General features: G+C 44.7%; 13 protein-coding genes across 51 annotated transcripts in view; 5 read left to right on the forward strand and 8 right to left on the reverse strand.

Moving 5' to 3' along the window:
• Positions 1–1483, forward strand: part of LOC117194986 — a 29225-nt gene extending 27742 nt beyond the window's left edge. For both annotated transcript variants that reach the window (XM_033399465.1, XM_033399464.1), the window contains exon 2: positions 422–1483. In XM_033399465.1, coding sequence (XP_033255356.1) covers positions 422–1381 — 960 coding nt within the window. In that variant the 3' untranslated portion in view covers positions 1382–1483. The remainder of the gene's footprint in view (positions 1–421) is intronic.
• On the reverse strand, positions 1427–2034 carry LOC117195008 (actin-related protein 4-like). 6 transcript variants are annotated; one of them, XM_033399540.1, is made up of 2 exons: positions 1715–2034; positions 1427–1660 (listed from the first exon to the last, which is right to left on the reverse strand). In XM_033399540.1, exons 1-2 carry the CDS (start codon positions 1917–1919, stop codon positions 1500–1502), a joined length of 366 nt encoding a protein of 121 aa, XP_033255431.1. In that variant the 5' UTR covers positions 1920–2034; the 3' UTR covers positions 1427–1499. The 6 variants fall into 6 exon arrangements, with proteins under 6 accessions (XP_033255431.1, XP_033255433.1, XP_033255432.1 ...); XM_033399542.1 differs by having other exon boundaries at positions 1437–1650; positions 1715–2033; XM_033399541.1 differs by having other exon boundaries at positions 1437–1673; positions 1715–2033.
• A 468-nt stretch (positions 2035–2502) lies between these two features.
• Positions 2503–4476, reverse strand: LOC117195009 (actin-like protein 6B). 6 transcript variants are annotated; one of them, XM_033399550.1, is made up of 2 exons: positions 4156–4475; positions 2503–2845 (listed from the first exon to the last, which is right to left on the reverse strand). In XM_033399550.1, exons 1-2 carry the CDS (start codon positions 4355–4357, stop codon positions 2772–2774), a joined length of 276 nt encoding a protein of 91 aa, XP_033255441.1. In that variant the 5' UTR covers positions 4358–4475; the 3' UTR covers positions 2503–2771. The 6 variants fall into 6 exon arrangements, with proteins under 6 accessions (XP_033255441.1, XP_033255437.1, XP_033255438.1 ...); XM_033399546.1 differs by lacking the exon at positions 2503–2845 and adding an exon at positions 3868–4101 and having other exon boundaries at positions 4156–4476; XM_033399547.1 differs by lacking the exon at positions 2503–2845 and adding an exon at positions 3921–4114 and having other exon boundaries at positions 4156–4459.
• On the forward strand, positions 2803–6120 carry LOC117194996. Its single transcript, XM_033399482.1, has 2 exons — positions 2803–2864; positions 5059–6120. The coding sequence occupies exon 2, from the start codon at positions 5149–5151 to the stop codon at positions 6016–6018; it is 870 nt and encodes a 289-aa protein (XP_033255373.1). The 5' UTR covers positions 2803–2864; positions 5059–5148; the 3' UTR covers positions 6019–6120.
• Positions 6064–6671, reverse strand: LOC117195004 (actin-related protein 4-like). 6 transcript variants are annotated; one of them, XM_033399515.1, is made up of 2 exons: positions 6352–6671; positions 6064–6297 (listed from the first exon to the last, which is right to left on the reverse strand). In XM_033399515.1, exons 1-2 carry the CDS (start codon positions 6554–6556, stop codon positions 6137–6139), a joined length of 366 nt encoding a protein of 121 aa, XP_033255406.1. In that variant the 5' UTR covers positions 6557–6671; the 3' UTR covers positions 6064–6136. The 6 variants fall into 6 exon arrangements, with proteins under 6 accessions (XP_033255406.1, XP_033255408.1, XP_033255407.1 ...); XM_033399517.1 differs by having other exon boundaries at positions 6074–6287; positions 6352–6670; XM_033399516.1 differs by having other exon boundaries at positions 6074–6310; positions 6352–6670.
• Positions 6672–7139: 468 nt separating this feature from the next.
• LOC117195010 (actin-like protein 6B) lies at positions 7140–9113 on the reverse strand. Of its 6 annotated transcripts, none has more exons than XM_033399556.1 (2): positions 8793–9112; positions 7140–7482 (listed from the first exon to the last, which is right to left on the reverse strand). In XM_033399556.1, the coding sequence occupies exons 1-2, from the start codon at positions 8992–8994 to the stop codon at positions 7409–7411; spliced, it is 276 nt and encodes a 91-aa protein (XP_033255447.1). In that variant the 5' UTR covers positions 8995–9112; the 3' UTR covers positions 7140–7408. The 6 variants fall into 6 exon arrangements, with proteins under 6 accessions (XP_033255447.1, XP_033255443.1, XP_033255444.1 ...); XM_033399552.1 differs by lacking the exon at positions 7140–7482 and adding an exon at positions 8505–8738 and having other exon boundaries at positions 8793–9113; XM_033399553.1 differs by lacking the exon at positions 7140–7482 and adding an exon at positions 8558–8751 and having other exon boundaries at positions 8793–9096.
• LOC117194997 lies at positions 7440–10757 on the forward strand. Its single transcript, XM_033399483.1, has 2 exons — positions 7440–7501; positions 9696–10757. The coding sequence occupies exon 2, from the start codon at positions 9786–9788 to the stop codon at positions 10653–10655; it is 870 nt and encodes a 289-aa protein (XP_033255374.1). The 5' UTR covers positions 7440–7501; positions 9696–9785; the 3' UTR covers positions 10656–10757.
• Positions 10701–11308, reverse strand: LOC117195005 (actin-related protein 4-like). 6 transcript variants are annotated; one of them, XM_033399521.1, is made up of 2 exons: positions 10989–11308; positions 10701–10934 (listed from the first exon to the last, which is right to left on the reverse strand). In XM_033399521.1, exons 1-2 carry the CDS (start codon positions 11191–11193, stop codon positions 10774–10776), a joined length of 366 nt encoding a protein of 121 aa, XP_033255412.1. In that variant the 5' UTR covers positions 11194–11308; the 3' UTR covers positions 10701–10773. The 6 variants fall into 6 exon arrangements, with proteins under 6 accessions (XP_033255412.1, XP_033255414.1, XP_033255413.1 ...); XM_033399523.1 differs by having other exon boundaries at positions 10711–10924; positions 10989–11307; XM_033399522.1 differs by having other exon boundaries at positions 10711–10947; positions 10989–11307.
• A 722-nt stretch (positions 11309–12030) lies between these two features.
• LOC117195006 (actin-like protein 6B) lies at positions 12031–13747 on the reverse strand. 7 transcript variants are annotated; one of them, XM_033399531.1, is made up of 2 exons: positions 13432–13744; positions 12031–12119 (listed from the first exon to the last, which is right to left on the reverse strand). In XM_033399531.1, the coding sequence occupies exons 1-2, from the start codon at positions 13634–13636 to the stop codon at positions 12046–12048; spliced, it is 279 nt and encodes a 92-aa protein (XP_033255422.1). In that variant the 5' UTR covers positions 13637–13744; the 3' UTR covers positions 12031–12045. The 7 variants fall into 7 exon arrangements, with proteins under 7 accessions (XP_033255422.1, XP_033255418.1, XP_033255419.1 ...); XM_033399527.1 differs by lacking the exon at positions 12031–12119 and adding an exon at positions 13144–13377 and having other exon boundaries at positions 13432–13747; XM_033399528.1 differs by lacking the exon at positions 12031–12119 and adding an exon at positions 13230–13390 and having other exon boundaries at positions 13432–13731.
• LOC117195051 lies at positions 12077–20244 on the forward strand. Its single transcript, XM_033399704.1, has 2 exons — positions 12077–12138; positions 19182–20244. The coding sequence occupies exon 2, from the start codon at positions 19272–19274 to the stop codon at positions 19977–19979; it is 708 nt and encodes a 235-aa protein (XP_033255595.1). The 5' UTR covers positions 12077–12138; positions 19182–19271; the 3' UTR covers positions 19980–20244.
• LOC117195030 (actin-like protein 6B) lies at positions 15633–16133 on the reverse strand. Of its 2 annotated transcripts, none has more exons than XM_033399647.1 (2): positions 15837–16133; positions 15633–15769 (listed from the first exon to the last, which is right to left on the reverse strand). In XM_033399647.1, exons 1-2 carry the CDS (start codon positions 16039–16041, stop codon positions 15672–15674), a joined length of 303 nt encoding a protein of 100 aa, XP_033255538.1. In that variant the 5' UTR covers positions 16042–16133; the 3' UTR covers positions 15633–15671. The 2 variants fall into 2 exon arrangements, with proteins under 2 accessions (XP_033255538.1, XP_033255539.1); XM_033399648.1 differs by having other exon boundaries at positions 15633–15724; positions 15837–16132.
• On the reverse strand, positions 20188–20796 carry LOC117195011 (actin-like protein 6B). 6 transcript variants are annotated; one of them, XM_033399558.1, is made up of 2 exons: positions 20477–20796; positions 20188–20412 (listed from the first exon to the last, which is right to left on the reverse strand). In XM_033399558.1, the coding sequence occupies exons 1-2, from the start codon at positions 20679–20681 to the stop codon at positions 20261–20263; spliced, it is 357 nt and encodes a 118-aa protein (XP_033255449.1). In that variant the 5' UTR covers positions 20682–20796; the 3' UTR covers positions 20188–20260. The 6 variants fall into 6 exon arrangements, with proteins under 6 accessions (XP_033255449.1, XP_033255452.1, XP_033255450.1 ...); XM_033399561.1 differs by having other exon boundaries at positions 20188–20370; positions 20477–20795; XM_033399559.1 differs by having other exon boundaries at positions 20188–20409; positions 20477–20794.
• Positions 20797–21566: 770 nt separating this feature from the next.
• Positions 21567–24785, forward strand: LOC117195075. The gene is made up of 3 exons (XM_033399743.1): positions 21567–21628; positions 23827–24495; positions 24555–24785. The coding sequence occupies exons 2-3, from the start codon at positions 23917–23919 to the stop codon at positions 24783–24785; spliced, it is 810 nt and encodes a 269-aa protein (XP_033255634.1). The 5' UTR covers positions 21567–21628; positions 23827–23916.
• Positions 24786–24820: the final 35 nt, after the last annotated feature.

Genomic DNA, 24820 nt, shown 5'->3' on the forward strand with positions numbered 1-24820 from the left:
TCCTTCATCTTTACTTTACCATGAACTGCGCTAAATCATATTACTAGCTAAACAGGACCCTCAGCCCTGAATACACAATTTTATCCGATTGATATATCAATTATTTAATTTTAAAGTGATCGAAGATATGTGATCATGCGTCGTCGAGTCGATGTTTTATGACCATCTAGGTTTAAAATTAAAGTAAAGAACTTAGTTTGGAATTTTCGAAATAAAACGCCGATTAGTTCCGCTCATCGCAAAAATATACCGATTTAATTAAAATTCGCAAAAAAAATATACAACATTTTTTCGCCAGTCGAAAAACTACCACCTACAAATATATTATCATAAAAAAACAGGTATCGATATATTCATATGTTTATAAAATTCGGGGAAACAAAAAATTTTGAAGATCAAATCCGTCGCGTCGCCTTCGAAGGAGTTTAATGCCAGCTACGAGAACTTGCCGCTGAGTGCCCCCTTCTCGGCAGACGAGCTGCAGTGGCGTTGGAACTTGCTGCTACCGACCATGGGCACCCTTTCGAAGGCGAAGGGACAAATTCCCTTTCAACTGTGGTCCCTTGTAACGGAGATCGAACGCTCGCTAAGTACAGAAAATTTGGAACCACCCAGGGACTTGAGTATGGCCCAGAACTTTCTACTCACTCAGCTGCCATTGGAGGAGGCCATGACGCTCAATGAGCGTCGGCGACTGGAAGTCGAGTTCCTCGATATCTTATTCCAACACGAAATGGAGACACATGCGTCCGTACCACTGGGTCCCGAAGAGCAGGCCTTAGTCAAGACCGAATACGATGAATTCCTCAGATCTGTTCGGGTCAAGGAGCTGCCCATATCGGCTCTGGCAGAACTCTCGCTTGATGGTCCTCAGTACAAACCAGTCCAACCAAAAATCGCACACACTTTTGCCATCCCAGGTCCCCGTCCCAGAACCAATCTGGTCATTAGCAGTGTGTCTGGTGGCCAGGATCTCATAAATGTCCCGACGGCGACTGTTTTCATACCGATTCAAGCTTTCACGAGCAATGTGGTTGGACCCATTAATCCCGCGCCGGACGTTTCGACACCGCTTGATATCAATCTGATTGGTGCCAAGAAGGAACCCGTTGAGTGCCCGCCGTCTGTTTCACCACCGCTGGACATTAAGACGGAGGTGGAGGTGGCCCTTGCGGCCATTGAGCTTGCCATTGAGATGGAAAATGTACGGGAAAATAACCCAGAAGAGGCACAAGAGAAATCACCGGAGAAAAACCGCACTCCCGTGGAGAAGCCCGATGATGCCACTCTAAATCCTAATCCGCGGTATATACCGATCAAAAGCGCCAAGTACTACACAAAGAAGCTACTCGTTCGGGTGAAGCGCATTGATCAGGACTAGTATTTGCCGCTGTCCAGCATGGCAAAGCGCCCAAAGAAACGTGAATCCATGTACATCAAATGCACATAAGTTTATTTTAAAAAATACATTACTATAAATTACAACTTAAGGCTATTCTTTAATCCGAATTGGTTTTCATATTTCGTTTGCTTCGCATGCTCGATAAACTAGTAACTAAACAAGCAAATATGCGGGAGCGGGCGTAGGTTCTGGAGCTGAACTGGAGGCGGCAGGCGGGATAACGAGGACGTAGTGGCGGACAAGGCCTCATGTGAAATCATGTGAAATGATACTGTTCAAAAAATTTTCAATTGTTGGCGTTGTTCTACTCACTGTTGGGCGTCACATTGTTGTCAGTTTTGGTATCTGGATCAAGATTCGTATCCGGAGTTGGGGATGCTCCAATGCCGACAACAGAGGGTATCTCAGCCTTCGGCGAATCCTCTTGCGCGTAGCCCACACGCAACAAATGGTGCCCTGGATCGAAAACTAAGGCTCCAATTTCGTCGCCGCCATATAGCATGTTGCCTCCATTCATCTTGGAGCGTCGGGACTACTTTTCAGCTTGATTTCTTGCAAAAGTTCTCGAAATGCCTGTCTTGTCTGTATTTATTTTTGTGGCTTTTTTCACGACGCTTGCGTTAATGGCAATCGACCTATCGATAAAATATACTGTCTGAAATTCAGAAATATACCGTAATATACCGATGAAGAAGTGAACTTATCCCACTTAATCCCCCTGTCTTAAACAGGATAACAACTTGAGTTAAATCGCGAAAAATAATAATAATAATAGTTCTTATTGTAGATCCATTCCATCCTTCATCTTTACTTTACCATGAACTGCGCTAAATCAAATTACTAGCTAAACAGGACCCTCAGCCCTGAATACACAATTTTATCCGATTGATATATCAATTATTTAATTTTAAAGTGATCGAAGATATGTGATCATGCGTCGTCGAGTCGATGTTTTATGACCATCTAGGTTTAAAATTAAAGTAAAGAACTTAGTTTGGAATTTTCGAAATAAAACGCCGATTAGTTCCGCTCATCGCAAAAATATACCGATTTAATTAAAGTTCGCAAAAAAATATACAACATTTTTTCGCCAGTCGAAAAACTACCACCTACAAATATATTATCATAAAAAAACAGGTATCGATATATTCATATGTTTATAAAATTCGGGGACAACAAAAAATTTTGAAGATCAAATCCGTCGCGTCGCCGAATAATGGCTGATCCGAAAAACCAAATGGGTACCGAAGCTGGCACAGCAATGGACAGCGAAAGCGGTAGAGACTCCTCAGTCAGCCCAATGGAAATAAATATATCCAACACAAATTGCAATTCGATGATAGTTCTGAACGATTTACGTCTGCTGGAGCTAATTACCAAGTATCCTTTTCTGTAAAGTAAAGCAGCGCAGCCGGAACAGGACTCGGAATACGACGAGTGGGCCTGGAATCAGATTTCGAAGGAGTTTAATGCCAGCTACGAGAACTTGCCGCTGAGTGCCCCCTTCTCGGCAGACGAGCTGCAGTGGCGTTGGAACTTGCTGCTACCGACCATGGGCACCCTTTCGAAGGCGAAGGGACAAATTCCCTTTCAACTGTGGTCCCTTGTGACGGAGATCGAACGCTCGCTAAGTACAGAAAATTTGGAACCACCCAGGGACTTGAGTATGGCCCAGAACTTTCTACTCACTCAGCTGCCATTGGTGGAGGCCATGACGCTCAATGAGCGTCGGCGACTGGAAGTCGAGTTCCTCGATATCTTATTCCAACACGAAATGGAGACACATGCGTCCGTACCACTGGGTCCCGAAGAGCAGGCCACAGTCAAGACCGAATACGATGAATTCCTCAGATCTGTTCGGGTCAAGGAGCTGCCCATATCGGCTCTGGCACAACTCTCGCTTGATGGTCCTCAGTACAAACCAGTCCAACCAAAAATCGCACACACTTTTGCCATCCCAGGTCCCCGTCCCAAAACCAATCTGGTCATTAGCAGTGTGTCTGGTGGCCAGGATCTCATTAATGTCCCGACGGCGACTGTTTTCATACCGATTCAAGCTTTCACGAGCAATGTGGTTGGACCCATTAATCCCGCGCCGGACGTTTCGACACCGCTTGATATCAATGTGATTGGTGCCAAGAAGGAACCCGTTGAGTGCCCGCCGTCTGTTTCACCACCGCTGGACATTAAGACAGGTGGAGGTGGCCCTTGCGGCCATTGAGCTTGCCATTGAGATGGAAAATGTACGGGAAAATAACCCAGAAGAGGCACAAGAGAAATCACCGGAGAAAAACCGCACTCCCGTGGAGAAGCCCGATGATGCCACTCTAAATCCTAATCCGCGGTATATACCGATCAAGAGCGCCAAGTACTACACAAAGAAGCTACTCGTTCGGGTGAAGCGCATTGATTAGGACGAGTATTTGCCGCTGTCCAGCATGGCAAAGCGCCCAAAGAAACGTGAATCCATGTACATCAAATGCACATAAGTTTATTTTAAAAAATACATTACTATAAATTACAACTTAAGGCTATTCTTTAATCCGAATGGGTTTTCATATTTCGTTTGCTTCGCATGCTCGATAAACTAGTAACTAAACAAACAAATATGCGGGAGCGGGAGTAGGAGCTGGAGCTGAACTGGAGGCGGCAGGCGGGATAACGAGGACGTAGTGGCGGACAAGGCCTCATGTGAAATCATGTGAAATGATACTGTTCAAAAAATTTTCAATTGTTGTCGTTGTTCTACTCACTGTTGGGCGTCACATTGTTGTCAGTTTTGGTATCTGGATCAAGATTCGTATCCGGAGTTGGGGATGCTCCAATGCCGACAACAGAGGGTATCGCCTTCGGCGAATCCTCTTGCGCGTAGCCCACACGCAACGAATGGTGCCCTGGATCGAAAACTAGGGCTCCAATTTCGTCGCCGCCATATAGCATGTTGCCTCCATTCATCTTGGAGCGTCGGGACTACTTTTCAGCTTGATTTCTTGCAAAAGTTCTCGAAATGCCTGTCTTGTCTGTATTTATTTTTGTGGCTTTTTTCACGACGCTTGCGTTAATGGCAATCGACCTATCGATAAAATATACTGTCTGAAATTCAGAAATATACCGTAATATACCGATGAAGAAGTGAACTTATCCCACTTAATCCCCCTGTCTTAAACAGGATAACAACTTGAGTTAAATCGCGAAAAATAATAATAATAATAGTTCTTATTGTAGATCCATTCCATCCTTCATCTTTACTTTACCATGAACTGCGCTAAATCAAATTACTAGCTAAACAGGACCCTCAGCCCTGAATACACAATTTTATCCGATTGATATATCAATTATTTAATTTAAAAGTGATCGAAGATATGTGATCATGCGTCGTCGAGTCGATGTTTTATGACCATCTAGGTTTAAAATTAAAGTAAAGAACTTAGTTTGGAATTTTCGAAATAAAACGCCGATTAGTTCCGCTCATCGCAAAAATATACCGATTTAATTAAAATTCGCAAAAAAAATATACAACATTTTTTCGCCAGTCGAAAAACTACCACCTACAAATATATTATCATAAAAAAACAGGTATCGATATATTCATATGTTTATAAAATTCGGGGAAACAAAAAATTTTGAAGATCAAATCCGTCGCGTCGCCTTCGAAGGAGTTTAATGCCAGCTACGAGAACTTGCCGCTGAGTGCCCCCTTCTCGGCAGACGAGCTGCAGTGGCGTTGGAACTTGCTGCTACCGACCATGGGCACCCTTTCGAAGGCGAAGGGACAAATTCCCTTTCAACTGTGGTCCCTTGTAACGGAGATCGAACGCTCGCTAAGTACAGAAAATTTGGAACCACCCAGGGACTTGAGTATGGCCCAGAACTTTCTACTCACTCAGCTGCCATTGGAGGAGGCCATGACGCTCAATGAGCGTCGGCGACTGGAAGTCGAGTTCCTCGATATCTTATTCCAACACGAAATGGAGACACATGCGTCCGTACCACTGGGTCCCGAAGAGCAGGCCTTAGTCAAGACCGAATACGATGAATTCCTCAGATCTGTTCGGGTCAAGGAGCTGCCCATATCGGCTCTGGCAGAACTCTCGCTTGATGGTCCTCAGTACAAACCAGTCCAACCAAAAATCGCACACACTTTTGCCATCCCAGGTCCCCGTCCCAGAACCAATCTGGTCATTAGCAGTGTGTCTGGTGGCCAGGATCTCATAAATGTCCCGACGGCGACTGTTTTCATACCGATTCAAGCTTTCACGAGCAATGTGGTTGGACCCATTAATCCCGCGCCGGACGTTTCGACACCGCTTGATATCAATCTGATTGGTGCCAAGAAGGAACCCGTTGAGTGCCCGCCGTCTGTTTCACCACCGCTGGACATTAAGACGGAGGTGGAGGTGGCCCTTGCGGCCATTGAGCTTGCCATTGAGATGGAAAATGTACGGGAAAATAACCCAGAAGAGGCACAAGAGAAATCACCGGAGAAAAACCGCACTCCCGTGGAGAAGCCCGATGATGCCACTCTAAATCCTAATCCGCGGTATATACCGATCAAAAGCGCCAAGTACTACACAAAGAAGCTACTCGTTCGGGTGAAGCGCATTGATCAGGACTAGTATTTGCCGCTGTCCAGCATGGCAAAGCGCCCAAAGAAACGTGAATCCATGTACATCAAATGCACATAAGTTTATTTTAAAAAATACATTACTATAAATTACAACTTAAGGCTATTCTTTAATCCGAATTGGTTTTCATATTTCGTTTGCTTCGCATGCTCGATAAACTAGTAACTAAACAAGCAAATATGCGGGAGCGGGAGTAGGTTCTGGAGCTGAACTGGAGGCGGCAGGCGGGATAACGAGGACGTAGTGGCGGACAAGGCCTCATGTGAAATCATGTGAAATGATACTGTTCAAAAAATTTTCAATTGTTGGCGTTGTTCTACTCACTGTTGGGCGTCACATTGTTGTCAGTTTTGGTATCTGGATCAAGATTCGTATCCGGAGTTGGGGATGCTCCAATGCCGACAACAGAGGGTATCTCAGCCTTCGGCGAATCCTCTTGCGCGTAGCCCACACGCAACAAATGGTGCCCTGGATCGAAAACTAAGGCTCCAATTTCGTCGCCGCCATATAGCATGTTGCCTCCATTCATCTTGGAGCGTCGGGACTACTTTTCAGCTTGATTTCTTGCAAAAGTTCTCGAAATGCCTGTCTTGTCTGTATTTATTTTTGTGGCTTTTTTCACGACGCTTGCGTTAATGGCAATCGACCTATCGATAAAATATACTGTCTGAAATTCAGAAATATACCGTAATATACCGATGAAGAAGTGAACTTATCCCACTTAATCCCCCTGTCTTAAACAGGATAACAACTTGAGTTAAATCGCGAAAAATAATAATAATAATAGTTCTTATTGTAGATCCATTCCATCCTTCATCTTTACTTTACCATGAACTGCGCTAAATCAAATTACTAGCTAAACAGGACCCTCAGCCCTGAATACACAATTTTATCCGATTGATATATCAATTATTTAATTTTAAAGTGATCGAAGATATGTGATCATGCGTCGTCGAGTCGATGTTTTATGACCATCTAGGTTTAAAATTAAAGTAAAGAACTTAGTTTGGAATTTTCGAAATAAAACGCCGATTAGTTCCGCTCATCGCAAAAATATACCGATTTAATTAAAGTTCGCAAAAAAATATACAACATTTTTTCGCCAGTCGAAAAACTACCACCTACAAATATATTATCATAAAAAAACAGGTATCGATATATTCATATGTTTATAAAATTCGGGGACAACAAAAAATTTTGAAGATCAAATCCGTCGCGTCGCCGAATAATGGCTGATCCGAAAAACCAAATGGGTACCGAAGCTGGCACAGCAATGGACAGCGAAAGCGGTAGAGACTCCTCAGTCAGCCCAATGGAAATAAATATATCCAACACAAATTGCAATTCGATGATAGTTCTGAACGATTTACGTCTGCTGGAGCTAATTACCAAGTATCCTTTTCTGTAAAGTAAAGCAGCGCAGCCGGAACAGGACTCGGAATACGACGAGTGGGCCTGGAATCAGATTTCGAAGGAGTTTAATGCCAGCTACGAGAACTTGCCGCTGAGTGCCCCCTTCTCGGCAGACGAGCTGCAGTGGCGTTGGAACTTGCTGCTACCGACCATGGGCACCCTTTCGAAGGCGAAGGGACAAATTCCCTTTCAACTGTGGTCCCTTGTGACGGAGATCGAACGCTCGCTAAGTACAGAAAATTTGGAACCACCCAGGGACTTGAGTATGGCCCAGAACTTTCTACTCACTCAGCTGCCATTGGTGGAGGCCATGACGCTCAATGAGCGTCGGCGACTGGAAGTCGAGTTCCTCGATATCTTATTCCAACACGAAATGGAGACACATGCGTCCGTACCACTGGGTCCCGAAGAGCAGGCCACAGTCAAGACCGAATACGATGAATTCCTCAGATCTGTTCGGGTCAAGGAGCTGCCCATATCGGCTCTGGCACAACTCTCGCTTGATGGTCCTCAGTACAAACCAGTCCAACCAAAAATCGCACACACTTTTGCCATCCCAGGTCCCCGTCCCAAAACCAATCTGGTCATTAGCAGTGTGTCTGGTGGCCAGGATCTCATTAATGTCCCGACGGCGACTGTTTTCATACCGATTCAAGCTTTCACGAGCAATGTGGTTGGACCCATTAATCCCGCGCCGGACGTTTCGACACCGCTTGATATCAATGTGATTGGTGCCAAGAAGGAACCCGTTGAGTGCCCGCCGTCTGTTTCACCACCGCTGGACATTAAGACAGGTGGAGGTGGCCCTTGCGGCCATTGAGCTTGCCATTGAGATGGAAAATGTACGGGAAAATAACCCAGAAGAGGCACAAGAGAAATCACCGGAGAAAAACCGCACTCCCGTGGAGAAGCCCGATGATGCCACTCTAAATCCTAATCCGCGGTATATACCGATCAAGAGCGCCAAGTACTACACAAAGAAGCTACTCGTTCGGGTGAAGCGCATTGATTAGGACGAGTATTTGCCGCTGTCCAGCATGGCAAAGCGCCCAAAGAAACGTGAATCCATGTACATCAAATGCACATAAGTTTATTTTAAAAAATACATTACTATAAATTACAACTTAAGGCTATTCTTTAATCCGAATGGGTTTTCATATTTCGTTTGCTTCGCATGCTCGATAAACTAGTAACTAAACAAACAAATATGCGGGAGCGGGAGTAGGAGCTGGAGCTGAACTGGAGGCGGCAGGCGGGATAACGAGGACGTAGTGGCGGACAAGGCCTCATGTGAAATCATGTGAAATGATACTGTTCAAAAAATTTTCAATTGTTGTCGTTGTTCTACTCACTGTTGGGCGTCACATTGTTGTCAGTTTTGGTATCTGGATCAAGATTCGTATCCGGAGTTGGGGATGCTCCAATGCCGACAACAGAGGGTATCGCCTTCGGCGAATCCTCTTGCGCGTAGCCCACACGCAACGAATGGTGCCCTGGATCGAAAACTAGGGCTCCAATTTCGTCGCCGCCATATAGCATGTTGCCTCCATTCATCTTGGAGCGTCGGGACTACTTTTCAGCTTGATTTCTTGCAAAAGTTCTCGAAATGCCTGTCTTGTCTGTATTTATTTTTGTGGCTTTTTTCACGACGCTTGCGTTAATGGCAATCGACCTATCGATAAAATATACTGTCTGAAATTCAGAAATATACCGTAATATACCGATGAAGAAGTGAACTTATCCCACTTAATCCCCCTGTCTTAAACAGGATAACAACTTGAGTTAAATCGCGAAAAATAATAATAATAATAGTTCTTATTGTAGATCCATTCCATCCTTCATCTTTACTTTACCATGAACTGCGCTAAATCAAATTACTAGCTAAACAGGACCCTCAGCCCTGAATACACAATTTTATCCGATTGATATATCAATTATTTAATTTAAAAGTGATCGAAGATATGTGATCATGCGTCGTCGAGTCGATGTTTTATGACCATCTAGGTTTAAAATTAAAGTAAAGAACTTAGTTTGGAATTTTCGAAATAAAACGCCGATTAGTTCCGCTCATCGCAAAAATATACCGATTTAATTAAAATTCGCAAAAAAAATATACAACATTTTTTCGCCAGTCGAAAAACTACCACCTACAAATATATTATCATAAAAAAACAGGTATCGATATATTCATATGTTTATAAAATTCGGGGAAACAAAAAATTTTGAAGATCAAATCCGTCGCGTCGCCTTCGAAGGAGTTTAATGCCAGCTACGAGAACTTGCCGCTGAGTGCCCCCTTCTCGGCAGACGAGCTGCAGTGGCGTTGGAACTTGCTGCTACCGACCATGGGCACCCTTTCGAAGGCGAAGGGACAAATTCCCTTTCAACTGTGGTCCCTTGTAACGGAGATCGAACGCTCGCTAAGTACAGAAAATTTGGAACCACCCAGGGACTTGAGTATGGCCCAGAACTTTCTACTCACTCAGCTGCCATTGGAGGAGGCCATGACGCTCAATGAGCGTCGGCGACTGGAAGTCGAGTTCCTCGATATCTTATTCCAACACGAAATGGAGACACATGCGTCCGTACCACTGGGTCCCGAAGAGCAGGCCTTAGTCAAGACCGAATACGATGAATTCCTCAGATCTGTTCGGGTCAAGGAGCTGCCCATATCGGCTCTGGCAGAACTCTCGCTTGATGGTCCTCAGTACAAACCAGTCCAACCAAAAATCGCACACACTTTTGCCATCCCAGGTCCCCGTCCCAGAACCAATCTGGTCATTAGCAGTGTGTCTGGTGGCCAGGATCTCATAAATGTCCCGACGGCGACTGTTTTCATACCGATTCAAGCTTTCACGAGCAATGTGGTTGGACCCATTAATCCCGCGCCGGACGTTTCGACACCGCTTGATATCAATCTGATTGGTGCCAAGAAGGAACCCGTTGAGTGCCCGCCGTCTGTTTCACCACCGCTGGACATTAAGACGGAGGTGGAGGTGGCCCTTGCGGCCATTGAGCTTGCCATTGAGATGGAAAATGTACGGGAAAATAACCCAGAAGAGGCACAAGAGAAATCACCGGAGAAAAACCGCACTCCCGTGGAGAAGCCCGATGATGCCACTCTAAATCCTAATCCGCGGTATATACCGATCAAAAGCGCCAAGTACTACACAAAGAAGCTACTCGTTCGGGTGAAGCGCATTGATCAGGACTAGTATTTGCCGCTGTCCAGCATGGCAAAGCGCCCAAAGAAACGTGAATCCATGTACATCAAATGCACATAAGTTTATTTTAAAAAATACATTACTATAAATTACAACTTAAGGCTATTCTTTAATCCGAATTGGTTTTCATATTTCGTTTGCTTCGCATGCTCGATAAACTAGTAACTAAACAAGCAAATATGCGGGAGCGGGAGTAGGTTCTGGAGCTGAACTGGAGGCGGCAGGCGGGATAACGAGGACGTAGTGGCGGACAAGGCCTCATGTGAAATCATGTGAAATGATACTGTTCAAAAAATTTTCAATTGTTGGCGTTGTTCTACTCACTGTTGGGCGTCACATTGTTGTCAGTTTTGGTATCTGGATCAAGATTCGTATCCGGAGTTGGGGATGCTCCAATGCCGACAACAGAGGGTATCTCAGCCTTCGGCGAATCCTCTTGCGCGTAGCCCACACGCAACAAATGGTGCCCTGGATCGAAAACTAAGGCTCCAATTTCGTCGCCGCCATATAGCATGTTGCCTCCATTCATCTTGGAGCGTCGGGACTACTTTTCAGCTTGATTTCTTGCAAAAGTTCTCGAAATGCCTGTCTTGTCTGTATTTATTTTTGTGGCTTTTTTCACGACGCTTGCGTTAATGGCAATCGACCTATCGATAAAATATACTGTCTGAAATTCAGAAATATACCGTAATATACCGATGAAGAAGTGAACTTATCCCACTTAATCCCCCTGTCTTAAACAGGATAACAACTTAAGTTAAATCGCGAAAAATAATAATAATAATAGTTCTTATTGTAGATCCATTCCATCCTTCATCTTTACTTTACCATGAACTGCGCTAAATCAAATTACTAGCTAAACAGGACCCTCAGCCCTGAATACACAATTTTATCCGATTGATATATCAATTATTTAATTTTAAAGTGATCGAAGATATGTGATCATGCGTCGTCGAGTCGATGTTTTATGACCATCTAGGTTTAAAATTAAAGTAAAGAACTTAGTTTGGAATTTTCGAAATAAAACGCCGATTAGTTCCGCTCATCGCAAAAATATACCGATTTAATTAAAGTTCGCAAAAAAATATACAACATTTTTTCGCCAGTCGAAAAACTACCACCTACAAATATATTATCATAAAAAAACAGGTATCGATATATTCATATGTTTATAAAATTCGGGGACAACAAAAAATTTTGAAGATCAAATCCGTCGCGTCGCCGAATAATGGCTGATCCGAAAAACCAAATGGGTACCGAAGCTGGCACAGCAATGGACAGCGAAAGCGGTAGAGACTCCTCAGTCAGCCCAATGGAAATAAATATATCCAACACAAATTGCAATTCGATGATAGTTCTGAACGATTTACGTCTGCTGGAGCTAATTACCAAGTATCCTTTTCTGTAAAGTAAAGCAGCGCAGCCGGAACAGGACTCGGAATACGACGAGTGGGCCTGGAATCAGATTTCGAAGGAGTTTAATGCCAGCTACGAGAACTTGCCGCTGAGTGCCCCCTTCTCGGCAGACGAGCTGCAGTGGCGTTGGAACTTGCTGCTACCGACCATGGGCACCCTTTCGAAGGCGAAGGGACAAATTCCCTTTCAACTGTGGTCCCTTGTGACGGAGATCGAACGCTCGCTAAGTACAGAAAATTTGGAACCACCCAGGGACTTGAGTATGGCCCAGAACTTTCTACTCACTCAGCTGCCATTGGTGGAGGCCATGACGCTCAATGAGCGTCGGCGACTGGAAGTCGAGTTCCTCGATATCTTATTCCAACACGAAATGGAGACACATGCGTCCGTACCACTGGGTCCCGAAGAGCAGGCCACAGTCAAGACCGAATACGATGAATTCCTCAGATCTGTTCGGGTCAAGGAGCTGCCCATATCGGCTCTGGCACAACTCTCGCTTGATGGTCCTCAGTACAAACCAGTCCAACCAAAAATCGCACACACTTTTGCCATCCCAGGTCCCCGTCCCAAAACCAATCTGGTCATTAGCAGTGTGTCTGGTGGCCAGGATCTCATTAATGTCCCGACGGCGACTGTTTTCATACCGATTCAAGCTTTCACGAGCAATGTGGTTGGACCCATTAATCCCGCGCCGGACGTTTCGACACCGCTTGATATCAATGTGATTGGTGCCAAGAAGGAACCCGTTGAGTGCCCGCCGTCTGTTTCACCACCGCTGGACATTAAGACAGAGGTGGAGGTGGCCCTTGCGGCCATTGAGCTTGCCATTGAGATGGAAAATGTACGGGAAAATAACCCAGAAGAGGCACAAGAGAAATCACCGGAGAAAAACCGCACTCCCGTGGAGAAGCCCGATGATGCCACTCTAAATCCTAATCCGCGGTATATACCGATCAAGAGCGCCAAGTACTACACAAAGAAGCTACTCGTTCGGGTGAAGCGCATTGATTAGGACGAGTATTTGCCGCTGTCCAGCATGGCAAAGCGCCCAAAGAAACGTGAATCCATGTACATCAAATGCACATAAGTTTATTTTAAAAAATACATTACTATAAATTACAACTTAAGGCTATTCTTTAATCCGAATGGGTTTTCATATTTCGTTTGCTTCGCATGCTCGATAAACTAGTAACTAAACAAACAAATATGCGGGAGCGGGAGTAGGAGCTGGAGCTGAACTGGAGGCGGCTGGCGGGATAACGAGGACGTAGTGGCGGACAAGGCCTCATGTGAAATCATGTGAAATGATACTGTTCAAAAAATTTTCAATTGTTGTCGTTGTTCTACTCACTGTTGGGCGTCACATTGTTGTCAGTTTTGGTATCTGGATCAAGATTCGTATCCGGAGTTGGGGATGCTCCAATGCCGACAACAGAGGGTATCTCAGCCTTCGGCGAATCCTCTTGCGCGTAGCCCACACGCAACGAATGGTGCCCTGGATCGAAAACTAAGGCTCCAATTTCGTCGCCGCCATATAGCATGTTGCCTCCATTCATCTTGGAGCGTCGGGACTACTTTTCAGCTTGATTTCTTGCAAAAGTTCTCGAAATGCCTGTCTTGTCTGTATTTATTTTTGTGGCTTTTTTCACGACGCTTGCGTTAATGGCAATCGACCTATCGATAAAATATACTGTCTGAAATTCAGAAATATACCGTAGTATACCGTAATATATATATAACTTGCGTTACATCGCGAAAAATAATAATAATAATAATAGTTCTTATTGTAGATCCATCCCATCCTTCATCTTTACTTTACCATGAACTGCGCTAAATCATATTACTAGCTAAACAGGACCCTCAGCCCTGAATACACAATTTTATCCGATTGATATATCAATTATTTAATTTAAAAGTGATCGAAGATATGTGATCATGCGTCGTCGAGTCGATGTTTTATGACCATCTAGGTTTAAAATTAAAGTAAAGAACTTAGTTTGGAATTTTCGAAATAAAACGCCGATTAGTTCCGCTCATCGCAAAAATATACCGATTTAATTAAAGTTCGCAAAAAAATATACAACATTTTTTCGCCAGTCGAAAAACTACCACCTACAAATATATTATCATAAAAAAACAGGTATCGATATATTCATATGTTTATAAAATTCGGGGACAACAAAAAATTTTGAAGATCAAATCCGTCGCGTCGCCGAATAATGGCTGATCCGAAAAACGAAATGGGTACCGAAGCTGGCACAGCAATGGACAGCGAAAGCGGTAGAGACTCCTCAGTCAGCCAATGGAAATAAATATATCCAACACAAATTGCAATTCGATGATAGTTCTGAACGATTTACGTCTGCTGGAGCTGATTACCAAGTATCCTTTTCTGTATAGTAAAGCAGCGCAGCCGGAACAGGACTCGGAATACGACGAGTGGGCCTGGAATCAGATTTCGAAGGAGTTTAATGCCAGCTACGAGAACTTGCCGCTGAGTGCCCCCTTCTCGGCAGACGAGCTGCAGTGGCGTTGGAACTTGCTGCTACCGACCATGGGCACCCTTTCGAAGGCGAAGGGACAAATTCCCTTTCAACTGTGGTCCCTTGTAACGGAGATCGAACGCTCGCTAAGTACAGAAAATTTGGAACCACCCAGGGACTTGAGTATGGCCCAGAACTTTCTACTCACTCAGCTGCCATTGGTGGAGGCCATGACGCTCAATGAGCGTCGGCGACTGGAAGTCGAGTTCCTCGATATCTTATTCCAACACGAAATGGAGACACATGCGTCCGTACCACTGGGTCCCGAAGAGCAGGCCTTAGTCAAGACCGAATACGATGAATTCCTCAGATCTGTTCGGGTCAAGGAGCTGCCCATATCGGCTCTGGCAGAACTCTCGCTTGATGGTCCTCAGTACAAACCAGTCCAACCAAAAATCGCACACACTTTTGCCATCCCAGGTCCCCGTCCCAGAACCAATCTGGTCATTAGCAGTGTGTCTGGTGGCCAGGATCTCATAAATGTCCCGACGGCGACTGTTTTCATACCGATTCAAGCTTTCACGAGCAATGTGGTTGGACCCATTAATCACGCGCCGGACGTTTCGACACCGCTTGATATCAATGTGATTGGTGCCAAGAAGGAACCCGTTGAGTGCCCGCCGTCTGTTTCACCACCGCTGGACATTAAGACAGAGGTGGAGGTGGCCCTTGCGGCCATTGAGCTTGCCATTGAGATGGAAAATGTACGGGAAAATAACCCAGAAGAGGCACAAGAGAAATCACCGGAGAAAAACCGCACTCCCGTGGAGAAGCCCGATGATGCCACTCTAAATCCTAATCCGCGGTATATACCGATCAAGAGCGCCAAGTACTACACAAAGAAGCTACTCGTTCGGGTGAAGCGCATTGATCAGGACTAGTATTTGCCGCTGTCCAGCATGGCAAAGCGCCCAAAGAAACGTGAATCCATGTACATCAAATGCACATAAGTTTATTTTAAAAAATACATTACTATAAATTACAACTTAAGGCTATTCTTTAATCCGAATTGGTTTTCATATTTCGTTTGCTTCGCATGCTCGATAAACTAGTAACTAAACAAACAAATATGCGGGAGCGGGAGTAGGAGCTGGAGCTGAACTGGAGGCGGCAGGCGGATAACGAGGACGTAGTGGCGGACAAGGCCTCATGTGAAATCATGTGAAATGATACTGTTCAAAAAATTTTCAATTGTTGTCGTTGTTCTACTCACTGTTGGGCGTCACATTGTTGTCAGTTTTGGTATCTGGATCAAGATTCGTATCCGGAGTTGGGGATGCTCCAATGCCGACAACAGAGGGTATCTCAGCCTTCGGCGAATCCTCTTGCGCGTAGCCCACACGCAACGAATGGTGCCCTGGATCGAAAACTAAGGCTCCAATTTCGTCGCCGCCATATAGCATGTTGCCTCCATTCATCTTGGAGCGTCGGGACTACTTTTCAGCTTGATTTCTTGCAAAAGTTCTCGAAATGCCTGTCTTGTCTGTATTTATTTTTGTGGCTTTTTTCACGACGCTTGCGTTAATGGCAATCGACCTATCGATAAAATATACTGTCTGAAATTCAGAAATATACCGTAATATACCGATGAAGAAGTGAACTTATCCCACTTAATCCCCCTGTCTTAAACAGGATAACAACTTGAGTTAAATCGCGAAAAATAATAATAATAATAGTTCTTATTGTAGATCCATTCCATCCTTCATCTTTACTTTACCATGAACTGCGCTAAATCAAATTACTAGCTAAACAGGACCCTCAGCCCTGAATACACAATTTTATCCGATTGATATATCAATTATTTAATTTAAAAGTGATCGAAGATATGTGATCATGCGTCGTCGAGTCGATGTTTTATGACCATCTAGGTTTAAAATTAAAGTAAAGAACTTAGTTTGGAATTTTCGAAATAAAACGCCGATTAGTTCCGCTCATCGCAAAAATATACCGATTTAATTAAAGTTCGCAAAAAAATATACAACATTTTTTCGCCAGTCGAAAAACTACCACCTACAAATATATTATCATAAAAAAACAGGTATCGATATATTCATATGTTTATAAAATTCGGGGACAACAAAAAATTTTGAAGATCAAATCCGTCGCGTCGCCGAATAATGGCTGATCCGAAAAACGAAATGGGTACCGAAGCTGGCACAGCAATGGACAGCGAAAGCGGTAGAGACTCCTCAGTCAGCCCAATGGAAATAAATATATCCAACACAAATTGCAATTCGATGATAGTTCTGAACGATTTACGTCTGCTGGAGCTAATTACCAAGTATCCTTTTCTGTAAAGTAAAGCAGCGCAGCCGGAACAGGACTCGGAATACGACGAGTGGGCCTGGAATCAGATTTCGAAGGAGTTTAATGCCAGCTACGAGAACTTGCCGCTGAGTGCCCCCTTCTCGGCAGACGAGCTGCAGTGGCGTTGGAACTTGCTGCTACCGACCATGGGCACCCTTTCGAAGGCGAAGGGACAAATTCCCTTTCAACTGTGGTCCCTTGTGACGGAGATCGAACGCTCGCTAAGTACAGAAAATTTGGAACCACCCAGGGACTTGAGTATGGCCCAGAACTTTCTACTCACTCAGCTGCCATTGGTGGAGGCCATGACGCTCAATGAGCGTCGGCGACTGGAAGTCGAGTTCCTCGATATCTTATTCCAACACGAAATGGAGACACATGCGTCCGTACCACTGGGTCCCGAAGAGCAGGCCACAGTCAAGACCGAATACGATGAATTCCTCAGATCTGTTCGGGTCAAGGAGCTGCCATATCGGCTCTGGCACAACTCTCGCTTGATGGTCCTCAGTACAAACCAGTCCAACCAAAAATCGCACACACTTTTGCCATCCCAGGTCCCCGTCCCAAAACCAATCTGGTCATTAGCAGTGTGTCTGGTGGCCAGGATCTCATTAATGTCCCGACGGCGACTGTTTTCATACCGATTCAAGCTTTCACGAGCAATGTGGTTGGACCCATTAATCCCGCGCCGGACGTTTCGACACCGCTTGATATCAATGTGATTGGTGCCAAGAAGGAACCCGTTGAGTGCCCGCCGTCTGTTTCACCACCGCTGGACATTAAGACAGGTGGAGGTGGCCCTTGCGGCCATTGAGCTTGCCATTGAGATGGAAAATGTACGGGAAAATAACCCAGAAGAGGCACAAGAGAAATCACCGGAGAAAAACCGCACTCCCGTGGAGAAGCCCGATGATGCCACTCTAAATCCTAATCCGCGGTATATACCGATCAAGAGCGCCAAGTACTACACAAAGAAGCTACTCGTTCGGGTGAAGCGCATTGATTAGGACGAGTATTTGCCGCTGTCCAGCATGGCAAAGCGCCCAAAGAAACGTGAATCCATGTACATCAAATGCACATAAGTTTATTTTAAAAAAATACATTACTATAAATTACAACTTAAGGCTATTCTTTAATCCGAATGGGTTTTCATATTTCGTTTGCTTCGCATGCTCGATAAACTAGTAACTAAACAAACAAATATGCGGGAGCGGGAGTAGGAGCTGGAGCTGAACTGGAGGCGGCAGGCGGGATAACGAGGACGTAGTGGCGGACAAGGCCTCATGTGAAATCATGTGAAATGATACTGTTCAAAAAATTTTCAATTGTTGTCGTTGTTCTACTCACTGTTGGGCGTCACATTGTTGTCAGTTTTTGGTATCTGGATCAAGATTCGTATCCGGAGTTGGGGATGCTCCAATGCCGACAACAGAGGGTATCGCCTTCGGCGAATCCTCTTGCGCGTAGCCCACACGCAACGAATGGTGCCCTGGATCGAAAACTAGGGCTCCAATTTCGTCGCCGCCATATAGCATGTTGCCTCCATTCATCTTGGAGCGTCGGGACTACTTTTCAGCTTGATTTCTTGCAAAAGTTCTCGAAATGCCTGTCTTGTCTGTATTTATTTTTGTGGCTTTTTTCACGACGCTTGCGTTAATGGCAATCGACCTATCGATAAAATATACTGTCTGAAATTCAGAAATATACCGTAATATACCGATGAAGAAGTGAACTTATCCCACTTAATCCCCCTGTCTTAAACAGGATAACAACTTGAGTTAAATCGCGAAAAATAATAATAATAATAGTTCTTATTGTAGATCCATTCCATCCTTCATCTTTACTTTACCATGAACTGCGCTAAATCAAATTACTAGCTAAACAGGACCCTCAGCCCTGAATACACAATTTTATCCGATTGATATATCAATTATTTAATTTAAAAGTGATCGAAGATATGTGATCATGCGTCGTCGAGTCGATGTTTTATGACCATCTAGGTTTAAAATTAAAGTAAAGAACTTAGTTTGGAATTTTCGAAATAAAACGCCGATTAGTTCCGCTCATCGCAAAAATATACCGATTTAATTAAAATTCGCAAAAAAAATATACAACATTTTTTCGCCAGTCGAAAAACTACCACCTACAAATATATTATCATAAAAAAACAGGTATCGATATATTCATATGTTTATAAAATTCGGGGAAACAAAAAATTTTGAAGATCAAATCCGTCGCGTCGCCTTCGAAGGAGTTTAATGCCAGCTACGAGAACTTGCCGCTGAGTGCCCCCTTCTCGGCAGACGAGCTGCAGTGGCGTTGGAACTTGCTGCTACCGACCATGGGCACCCTTTCGAAGGCGAAGGGACAAATTCCCTTTCAACTGTGGTCCCTTGTAACGGAGATCGAACGCTCGCTAAGTACAGAAAATTTGGAACCACCCAGGGACTTGAGTATGGCCCAGAACTTTCTACTCACTCAGCTGCCATTGGAGGAGGCCATGACGCTCAATGAGCGTCGGCGACTGGAAGTCGAGTTCCTCGATATCTTATTCCAACACGAAATGGAGACACATGCGTCCGTACCACTGGGTCCCGAAGAGCAGGCCTTAGTCAAGACCGAATACGATGAATTCCTCAGATCTGTTCGGGTCAAGGAGCTGCCCATATCGGCTCTGGCAGAACTCTCGCTTGATGGTCCTCAGTACAAACCAGTCCAACCAAAAATCGCACACACTTTTGCCATCCCAGGTCCCCGTCCCAGAACCAATCTGGTCATTAGCAGTGTGTCTGGTGGCCAGGATCTCATAAATGTCCCGACGGCGACTGTTTTCATACCGATTCAAGCTTTCACGAGCAATGTGGTTGGACCCATTAATCCCGCGCCGGACGTTTCGACACCGCTTGATATCAATCTGATTGGTGCCAAGAAGGAACCCGTTGAGTGCCCGCCGTCTGTTTCACCACCGCTGGACATTAAGACGGAGGTGGAGGTGGCCCTTGCGGCCATTGAGCTTGCCATTGAGATGGAAAATGTACGGGAAAAATAACCCAGAAGAGGCACAAGAGAAATCACCGGAGAAAAACCGCACTCCCGTGGAGAAGCCCGATGATGCCACTCTAAATCCTAATCCGCGGTATATACCGATCAAAAGCGCCAAGTACTACACAAAGAAGCTACTCGTTCGGGTGAAGCGCATTGATCAGGACTAGTATTTGCCGCTGTCCAGCATGGCAAAGCGCCCAAAGAAACGTGAATCCATGTACATCAAATGCACATAAGTTTATTTTAAAAAATACATTACTATAAATTACAACTTAAGGCTATTCTTTAATCCGAATTGGTTTTCATATTTCGTTTGCTTCGCATGCTCGATAAACTAGTAACTAAACAAGCAAATATGCGGGAGCGGGAGTTAGGTTCTGGAGCTGAACTGGAGGCGGCAGGCGGGATAACGAGGACGTAGTGGCGGACAAGGCCTCATGTGAAATCATGTGAAATGATACTGTTCAAAAAATTTTCAATTGTTGGCGTTGTTCTACTCACTGTTGGGCGTCACATTGTTGTCAGTTTTGGTATCTGGATCAAGATTCGTATCCGGAGTTGGGGATGCTCCAATGCCGACAACAGAGGGTATCTCAGCCTTCGGCGAATCCTCTTGCGCGTAGCCCACACGCAACAAATGGTGCCCTGGATCGAAAACTAAGGCTCCAATTTCGTCGCCGCCATATAGCATGTTGCCTCCATTCATCTTGGAGCGTCGGGACTACTTTTCAGCTTGATTTCTTGCAAAAGTTCTCGAAATGCCTGTCTTGTCTGTATTTATTTTTGTGGCTTTTTTCACGACGCTTGCGTTAATGGCAATCGACCTATCGATAAAATATACTGTCTGAAATTCAGAAATATACCGTAATATACCGATGAAGAAGTGAACTTATCCCACTTAATCCCCCTGTCTTAAACAGGATAACAACTTGAGTTAAATCGCGAAAAATAATAATAATAATAGTTCTTATTGTAGATCCATTCCATCCTTCATCTTTACTTTACCATGAACTGCGCTAAATCAAATTACTAGCTAAACAGGACCCTCAGCCCTGAATACACAATTTTATCCGATTGATATATCAATTATTTAATTTTAAAGTGATCGAAGATATGTGATCATGCGTCGTCGAGTCGATGTTTTATGACCATCTAGGTTTAAAATTAAAGTAAAGAACTTAGTTTGGAATTTTCGAAATAAAACGCCGATTAGTTCCGCTCATCGCAAAAAATATACCGATTTAATTAAAGTTCGCAAAAAAAATATACAACATTTTTTCGCCAGTCGAAAAACTACCACCTACAAATATATTATCATAAAAAAACAGGTATCGATATATTCATATGTTTATAAAATTCGGGGACAACAAAAAATTTTGAAGATCAAATCCGTCGCGTCGCCGAATAATGGCTGATCCGAAAAACCAAATGGGTACCGAAGCTGGCACAGCAATGGACAGCGAAAGCGGTAGAGACTCCTCAGTCAGCCCAATGGAAATAAATATATCCAACACAAATTGCAATTCGATGATAGTTCTGAACGATTTACGTCTGCTGGAGCTAATTACCAAGTATCCTTTTCTGTAAAGTAAAGCAGCGCAGCCGGAACAGGACTCGGAATACGACGAGTGGGCCTGGAATCAGATTTCGAAGGAGTTTAATGCCAGCTACGAGAACTTGCCGCTGAGTGCCCCCTTCTCGGCAGACGAGCTGCAGTGGCGTTGGAACTTGCTGCTACCGACCATGGGCACCCTTTCGAAGGCGAAGGGACAAATTCCCTTTCAACTGTGGTCCCTTGTGACGGAGATCGAACGCTCGCTAAGTACAGAAAATTTGGAACCACCCAGGGACTTGAGTATGGCCCAGAACTTTCTACTCACTCAGCTGCCATTGGTGGAGGCCATGACGCTCAATGAGCGTCGGCGACTGGAAGTCGAGTTCCTCGATATCTTATTCCAACACGAAATGGAGACACATGCGTCCGTACCACTGGGTCCCGAAGAGCAGGCCACAGTCAAGACCGAATACGATGAATTCCTCAGATCTGTTCGGGTCAAGGAGCTGCCCATATCGGCTCTGGCACAACTCTCGCTTGATGGTCCTCAGTACAAACCAGTCCAACCAAAAATCGCACACACTTTTGCCATCCCAGGTCCCCGTCCCAAAACCAATCTGGTCATTAGCAGTGTGTCTGGTGGCCAGGATCTCATTAATGTCCCGACGGCGACTGTTTTCATACCGATTCAAGCTTTCACGAGCAATGTGGTTGGACCCATTAATCCCGCGCCGGACGTTTCGACACCGCTTGATATCAATGTGATTGGTGCCAAGAAGGAACCCGTTGAGTGCCCGCCGTCTGTTTCACCACCGCTGGACATTAAGACAGGTGGAGGTGGCCCTTGCGGCCATTGAGCTTGCCATTGAGATGGAAAATGTACGGGAAAATAACCCAGAAGAGGCACAAGAGAAATCACCGGAGAAAAACCGCACTCCCGTGGAGAAGCCCGATGATGCCACTCTAAATCCTAATCCGCGGTATATACCGATCAAGAGCGCCAAGTACTACACAAAGAAGCTACTCGTTCGGGTGAAGCGCATTGATTAGGACGAGTATTTGCCGCTGTCCAGCATGGCAAAGCGCCCAAAGAAACGTGAATCCATGTACATCAAATGCACATAAGTTTATTTTAAAAAATACATTACTATAAATTACAACTTAAGGCTATTCTTTAATCCGAATGGGTTTTCATATTTCGTTTGCTTCGCATGCTCGATAAACTAGTAACTAAACAAACAAATATGCGGGAGCGGGAGTAGGAGCTGGAGCTGAACTGGAGGCGGCAGGCGGGATAACGAGGACGTAGTGGCGGACAAGGCCTCATGTGAAATCATGTGAAATGATACTGTTCAAAAAAATTTTCAATTGTTGTCGTTGTTCTACTCACTGTTGGGCGTCACATTGTTGTCAGTTTTGGTATCTGGATCAAGATTCGTATCCGGAGTTGGGGATGCTCCAATGCCGACAACAGAGGGTATCGCCTTCGGCGAATCCTCTTGCGCGTAGCCCACACGCAACGAATGGTGCCCTGGATCGAAAAACTAGGGCTCCAATTTCGTCGCCGCCATATAGCATGTTGCCTCCATTCATCTTGGAGCGTCGGGACTACTTTTCAGCTTTGATTTCTTGCAAAAGTTCTCGAAATGCCTGTCTTGTCTGTATTTATTTTTGTGGCTTTTTTCACGACGCTTGCGTTAATGGCAATCGACCTATCGATAAAATATACTGTCTGAAATTCAGAAATATACCGTAATATACCGATGAAGAAGTGAACTTATCCCACTTAATCCCCCTGTCTTAAACAGGATAACAACTTGAGTTAAATCGCGAAAAATAATAATAATAATAGTTCTTATTGTAGATCCATTCCATCCTTCATCTTTACTTTACCATGAACTGCGCTAAATCAAATTACTAGCTAAACAGGACCCTCAGCCCTGAATACACAATTTTATCCGATTGATATATCAATTATTTAATTTAAAAGTGATCGAAGATATGTGATCATGCGTCGTCGAGTCGATGTTTTATGACCATCTAGGTTTAAAATTAAAGTAAAGAACTTAGTTTGGAATTTTCGAAATAAAACGCCGATTAGTTCCGCTCATCGCAAAAATATACCGATTTAATTAAAATTCGCAAAAAAAATATACAACATTTTTTCGCCAGTCGAAAAACTACCACCTACAAATATATTATCATAAAAAAAACAGGTATCGATATATTCATATGTTTATAAAATTCGGGGAAACAAAAAATTTTGAAGATCAAATCCGTCGCGTCGCCTTCGAAGGAGTTTAATGCCAGCTACGAGAACTTGCCGCTGAGTGCCCCCTTCTCGGCAGACGAGCTGCAGTGGCGTTGGAACTTGCTGCTACCGACCATGGGCACCCTTTCGAAGGCGAAGGGACAAATTCCCTTTCAACTGTGGTCCCTTGTAACGGAGATCGAACGCTCGCTAAGTACAGAAAATTTGGAACCACCCAGGGACTTGAGTATGGCCCAGAACTTTCTACTCACTCAGCTGCCATTGGAGGAGGCCATGACGCTCAATGAGCGTCGGCGACTGGAAGTCGAGTTCCTCGATATCTTATTCCAACACGAAATGGAGACACATGCGTCCGTACCACTGGGTCCCGAAGAGCAGGCCTTAGTCAAGACCGAATACGATGAATTCCTCAGATCTGTTCGGGTCAAGGAGCTGCCCATATCGGCTCTGGCAGAACTCTCGCTTGATGGTCCTCAGTACAAACCAGTCCAACCAAAAATCGCACACACTTTTGCCATCCCAGGTCCCCGTCCCAGAACCAATCTGGTCATTAGCAGTGTGTCTGGTGGCCAGGATCTCATAAATGTCCCGACGGCGACTGTTTTCATACCGATTCAAGCTTTCACGAGCAATGTGGTTGGACCCATTAATCCCGCGCCGGACGTTTCGACACCGCTTGATATCAATCTGATTGTGCCAAGAAGGAACCCGTTGAGTGCCCGCCGTCTGTTTCACCACCGCTGGACATTAAGACGGAGGTGGAGGTGGCCCTTGCGGCCATTGAGCTTGCCATTGAGATGGAAAATGTACGGGAAAATAACCCAGAAGAGGCACAAGAGAAATCACCGGAGAAAAACCGCACTCCCGTGGAGAAGCCCGATGATGCCACTCTAAATCCTAATCCGCGGTATATACCGATCAAAAGCGCCAAGTACTACACAAAGAAGCTACTCGTTCGGGTGAAGCGCATTGATCAGGACTAGTATTTGCCGCTGTCCAGCATGGCAAAGCGCCCAAA

This window comes from Drosophila miranda (genome assembly GCF_003369915.1).
Source record: "Drosophila miranda strain MSH22 chromosome Y unlocalized genomic scaffold, D.miranda_PacBio2.1 Contig_Y5_pilon, whole genome shotgun sequence".
Taxonomy (NCBI): Eukaryota; Metazoa; Arthropoda; class Insecta; order Diptera; family Drosophilidae; genus Drosophila; species Drosophila miranda.

What these genes read in the sequence shown, in the direction of transcription:
- LOC117195008 (XM_033399540.1), bottom strand. Translation starts at nt 1,919, where the DNA reads ATGAATGGAGGCAACATGCTATATGGCGGCGACGAAATTGGAGCCTTA. An exon ending in CAACAATGTGACGCCCAACA is followed by an intron (nt 1,661 to 1,714) that starts GTGAGTAGAACA and finishes ATCATTTCACAT; the next exon opens with GATTTCACATGAGGCCTTGT.
- LOC117195051 (XM_033399704.1), top strand. Translation starts at nt 19,272, where the DNA reads ATGGGCACCCTTTCGAAGGCGAAGGGACAAATTCCCTTTCAACTGTGG.
- LOC117195004 (XM_033399515.1), bottom strand. Translation starts at nt 6,556, where the DNA reads ATGAATGGAGGCAACATGCTATATGGCGGCGACGAAATTGGAGCCTTA. An exon ending in CAACAATGTGACGCCCAACA is followed by an intron (nt 6,298 to 6,351) that starts GTGAGTAGAACA and finishes ATCATTTCACAT; the next exon opens with GATTTCACATGAGGCCTTGT.
- LOC117195030 (XM_033399647.1), bottom strand. Translation starts at nt 16,041, where the DNA reads ATGAATGGAGGCAACATGCTATATGGCGGCGACGAAATTGGAGCCTTA. An exon ending in CAACAATGTGACGCCCAACA is followed by an intron (nt 15,770 to 15,836) that starts GTGAGTAGAACA and finishes ATTTCACATGAG; the next exon opens with GCCTTGTCCGCCACTACGTC.
- LOC117195010 (XM_033399552.1), bottom strand. Translation starts at nt 8,994, where the DNA reads ATGAATGGAGGCAACATGCTATATGGCGGCGACGAAATTGGAGCCCTA. An exon ending in CAACAATGTGACGCCCAACA is followed by an intron (nt 8,739 to 8,792) that starts GTGAGTAGAACA and finishes ATCATTTCACAT; the next exon opens with GATTTCACATGAGGCCTTGT.
- LOC117195009 (XM_033399546.1), bottom strand. Translation starts at nt 4,357, where the DNA reads ATGAATGGAGGCAACATGCTATATGGCGGCGACGAAATTGGAGCCCTA. An exon ending in CAACAATGTGACGCCCAACA is followed by an intron (nt 4,102 to 4,155) that starts GTGAGTAGAACA and finishes ATCATTTCACAT; the next exon opens with GATTTCACATGAGGCCTTGT.
- LOC117194996 (XM_033399482.1), top strand. Translation starts at nt 5,149, where the DNA reads ATGGGCACCCTTTCGAAGGCGAAGGGACAAATTCCCTTTCAACTGTGG.
- LOC117195011 (XM_033399558.1), bottom strand. Translation starts at nt 20,681, where the DNA reads ATGAATGGAGGCAACATGCTATATGGCGGCGACGAAATTGGAGCCTTA. An exon ending in CAACAATGTGACGCCCAACA is followed by an intron (nt 20,413 to 20,476) that starts GTGAGTAGAACA and finishes ATGATTTCACAT; the next exon opens with GAGGCCTTGTCCGCCACTAC.
- LOC117195075 (XM_033399743.1), top strand. Translation starts at nt 23,917, where the DNA reads ATGGGCACCCTTTCGAAGGCGAAGGGACAAATTCCCTTTCAACTGTGG. An exon ending in CGCTTGATATCAATCTGATT is followed by an intron (nt 24,496 to 24,554) that starts GTGCCAAGAAGG and finishes CTGGACATTAAG; the next exon opens with ACGGAGGTGGAGGTGGCCCT.
- LOC117195006 (XM_033399527.1), bottom strand. Translation starts at nt 13,636, where the DNA reads ATGAATGGAGGCAACATGCTATATGGCGGCGACGAAATTGGAGCCTTA. An exon ending in CAACAATGTGACGCCCAACA is followed by an intron (nt 13,378 to 13,431) that starts GTGAGTAGAACA and finishes ATCATTTCACAT; the next exon opens with GATTTCACATGAGGCCTTGT.
- LOC117195005 (XM_033399521.1), bottom strand. Translation starts at nt 11,193, where the DNA reads ATGAATGGAGGCAACATGCTATATGGCGGCGACGAAATTGGAGCCTTA. An exon ending in CAACAATGTGACGCCCAACA is followed by an intron (nt 10,935 to 10,988) that starts GTGAGTAGAACA and finishes ATCATTTCACAT; the next exon opens with GATTTCACATGAGGCCTTGT.
- LOC117194997 (XM_033399483.1), top strand. Translation starts at nt 9,786, where the DNA reads ATGGGCACCCTTTCGAAGGCGAAGGGACAAATTCCCTTTCAACTGTGG.